This window comes from Tachysurus vachellii, chromosome 25 (assembly GCF_030014155.1).
Source record: "Tachysurus vachellii isolate PV-2020 chromosome 25, HZAU_Pvac_v1, whole genome shotgun sequence".
Taxonomy (NCBI): domain Eukaryota; kingdom Metazoa; phylum Chordata; class Actinopteri; order Siluriformes; family Bagridae; genus Tachysurus; species Tachysurus vachellii.
Genome location: NC_083484.1, coordinates 262,501 through 265,000, shown reverse-complemented (window position 1 = coordinate 265,000; position 2,500 = coordinate 262,501). Strand labels below are relative to the sequence as shown.

The 2,500-nt window shown below is 45.0% G+C and overlaps 1 protein-coding gene across 6 annotated transcripts in view; it reads right to left on the bottom strand.

Annotated features, from left to right (window-relative positions):
• Positions 1–2,500, bottom strand: part of tnikb (TRAF2 and NCK interacting kinase b) — a 50,403-nt gene that overhangs the window by 17,683 nt on the left and 30,220 nt on the right. For 2 of the 6 annotated variants that reach the window (XM_060861812.1, XM_060861809.1), the window contains 3 exons: positions 1,950–2,141; positions 998–1,327; positions 1–96 (listed from right to left, as the gene is read on the bottom strand). The exon at positions 1–96 is cut by the window's left edge and continues 69 nt beyond it. In XM_060861812.1, coding sequence (XP_060717795.1) covers positions 1–96; positions 998–1,327; positions 1,950–2,141 — 618 coding nt within the window. Of the gene's footprint in view, positions 97–985; positions 1,328–1,949; positions 2,142–2,500 lie in introns of all 6 variants that reach the window. The other 4 variants (XM_060861808.1, XM_060861810.1, XM_060861813.1 and 1 more) reach the window with 2 other exon arrangements.

The following is a 2,500-nucleotide window of genomic DNA, read 5'->3' as shown; positions in this document are numbered from 1 at the left end:
AGAGCGAGGAGGCAGCGACGGGTCTGAGATACGATTAGCCACTTTGTGCTGCAGAGCTGGAGAACTCTGACGGTTCAGTTTGGAACGTTCCTCCACCTGGAGAAAAGACAGATGTCAGGAACAGTGTGATTCAGTGTGGAAGGAGTAAAACTGCACACTGCTGACGTGTTAAAGTCTAAACCTTCAACACAGTCAAACTAAAACAGCTCATTAGAACAGATGTGGAAGAACAAGAGGAATATAAACATCTAAATAAAAATCAGCAGCAGATGTGCTGCACATCAGGACTGAGAAGCTAATCAGATGTGACTTTAACTCTATAATAAACCCCGACATGGACAGCAGCGAGGATGCTGAGGGCCGGAGGATGCTGATGTGGCGGGTTGAAGAGCACAAGAACGATCCTGCAGCAAATCTGAGAAAATTCATTTCACACTGTACTAAAAACAATCTTTACACAAAGAATATTAATAAAACATCCATAAAGTCAATCAAGAGGACAGAAAAGAACAATCTGGGAGGAAAGTGAACCTGAACAGAGATATTAACAAGAGAGAAAAGAGAAAAACTTTAATACTGAGCGAGTTTTATTCCCATCCCAGAAGAAGAGGATTTGTTTAGTGTTATGAGCCTTAATTAATTGTTACGCCAACAAGTGACTTAATGCAGCTTCATGACTCAACAACCAACAACCAAATCCCCAACTCTCACCAGATGCTGTTCCTCAGTAGGAGTGAGAAAGCAGCGAGAGTTTCATATAGTATGAAGCTGGAGAGAAAAGACAAAAGAGCTCATGGTCACCAAATCCCACAGTGATGGAGGGACCGAAGAAGGAAATGAGTTTTTCCCCCAAAGAGTTCATCCAAAAACCCAAAGAGATCAGACTGAAGTTTGGAGAAAGTGCCAGAAGTTTGTTCCCCGCAGTCAGGGCAGTAAAGATGGCAGGATTTGCCCTGTTTTTTTAGTCATGGCTGTTTTTTTTCACCTGTCTCTCTACCTCACTGTCCCATGCTCCAGATCGTCCGGGACTCCGCCCACGTTTCTCCTGGCCCGACCCTGGGAGCAGTTGGCTGATCTGATCCATATCTGGCTCACAGGACACCCGGATTCTGGGGATGTTGGCGTTGATGCCCTGCTGCCTGAGCTGGATCTCGGCCCGCTCTCTCTGGGCGTGTGAGGGGGTGGCGGCTGGGTAGGATGGGGGACGGGAGGGGACGTGGCTGGAGGCGTGGTCAGAAAGGAGGAGGAGGTGCGAAAGCCGCGCCTCCTCATGGTACTGATTCTTTGTAGGTAGACGAGGGGAGTTACTTTGGGCTCGTCTCATGACCTGAATAAAAACTATTATTACAAACATGATGTAAAGAGAACTGAACTGAACTGAGCTGGAACTGAACTGAACTGGAACTGAACTGAACTGAACTGGAACTGAGCTGGAACTGAGCTGGAACTGAGCTGGAACTGAGCTGAACTGGAACTGAACTGAACTGAACTGAACTGAGCTGGAACTGAACTGAACTGAACTGAGCTGGAACTGAACTGAACTGAGCTGAACTGGAACTGAACTGAACTGAACTGAACTGAGCTGGAACTGAACTGAACTGAACTGAGCTGGAACTGAACTGAACTGAACTGAGCTGAGCTGGAACTGTCTTTGGAGAAGTGATTTCCAAAACACTTTGTTCAATATAACCTCTAGTGACCCCTGAATATCTTACATAACATACCGGAGGAAACCTGTCATTAATGTTCAGTGACTTTTACATTTTAGAACCTCACTATCATTTCACATCATAATGTTTTTGTATTTTTATGACATTTTGCATGGCTGTGTGTTATTATTCTATAAATCTCCAGGTTTTTTAGCTTTTCCAGAAAGTGTGTTTTCCCTGTGGTGATGTAACACCAGTCTCTAGCAGGTTCCACAGTGTAGTAACTCAGACAGTTCGTACCTCTTTGGCCCAGGCGGGTTTGTCGCTGGGGTTGACCGAGTCCTTGTAGTGATAGAGCTGCTTCTTGTCGGCAGGTCGAGGCTCCTGCTGCTGCTGCTGTTGGAGGGAAACCAGGTAAGCTCTCTCCTGCTGGAGCTGCCTCTGAAGCCTCTCCGCCTGCCTCTGCTCCTCCAGTTGCTTCCGCTTATACTCCTGCAGTGGAACACAGTTGGGAGACGCAGTGAAATTCAGGGCATGTTCAGATTTTATAAGAGATGGATGTGGCTGTGCTGTTGAGTAATGAGTGTTGATGCCACTGTGTTTAATTAAACTAAATGTTGAAGTGATTAATGTGATCGTTATATGTGATCATTAGCAGCTCTGATCATGCAGTGATTCATGTTCGCTTTATTTCACCATCTTCTTTCTCATGTACCATCAAATAAGGCTTATAATTTTCCTTTGTATGTTCTATTATATTACATTTGAAAGAAAGAGAGATATTTTCTCTTCCCTTTGTGCCTATGTTTAAAGCAGTGGTGAAAAACTCCATCTTCTACTCCAGAAAGCTC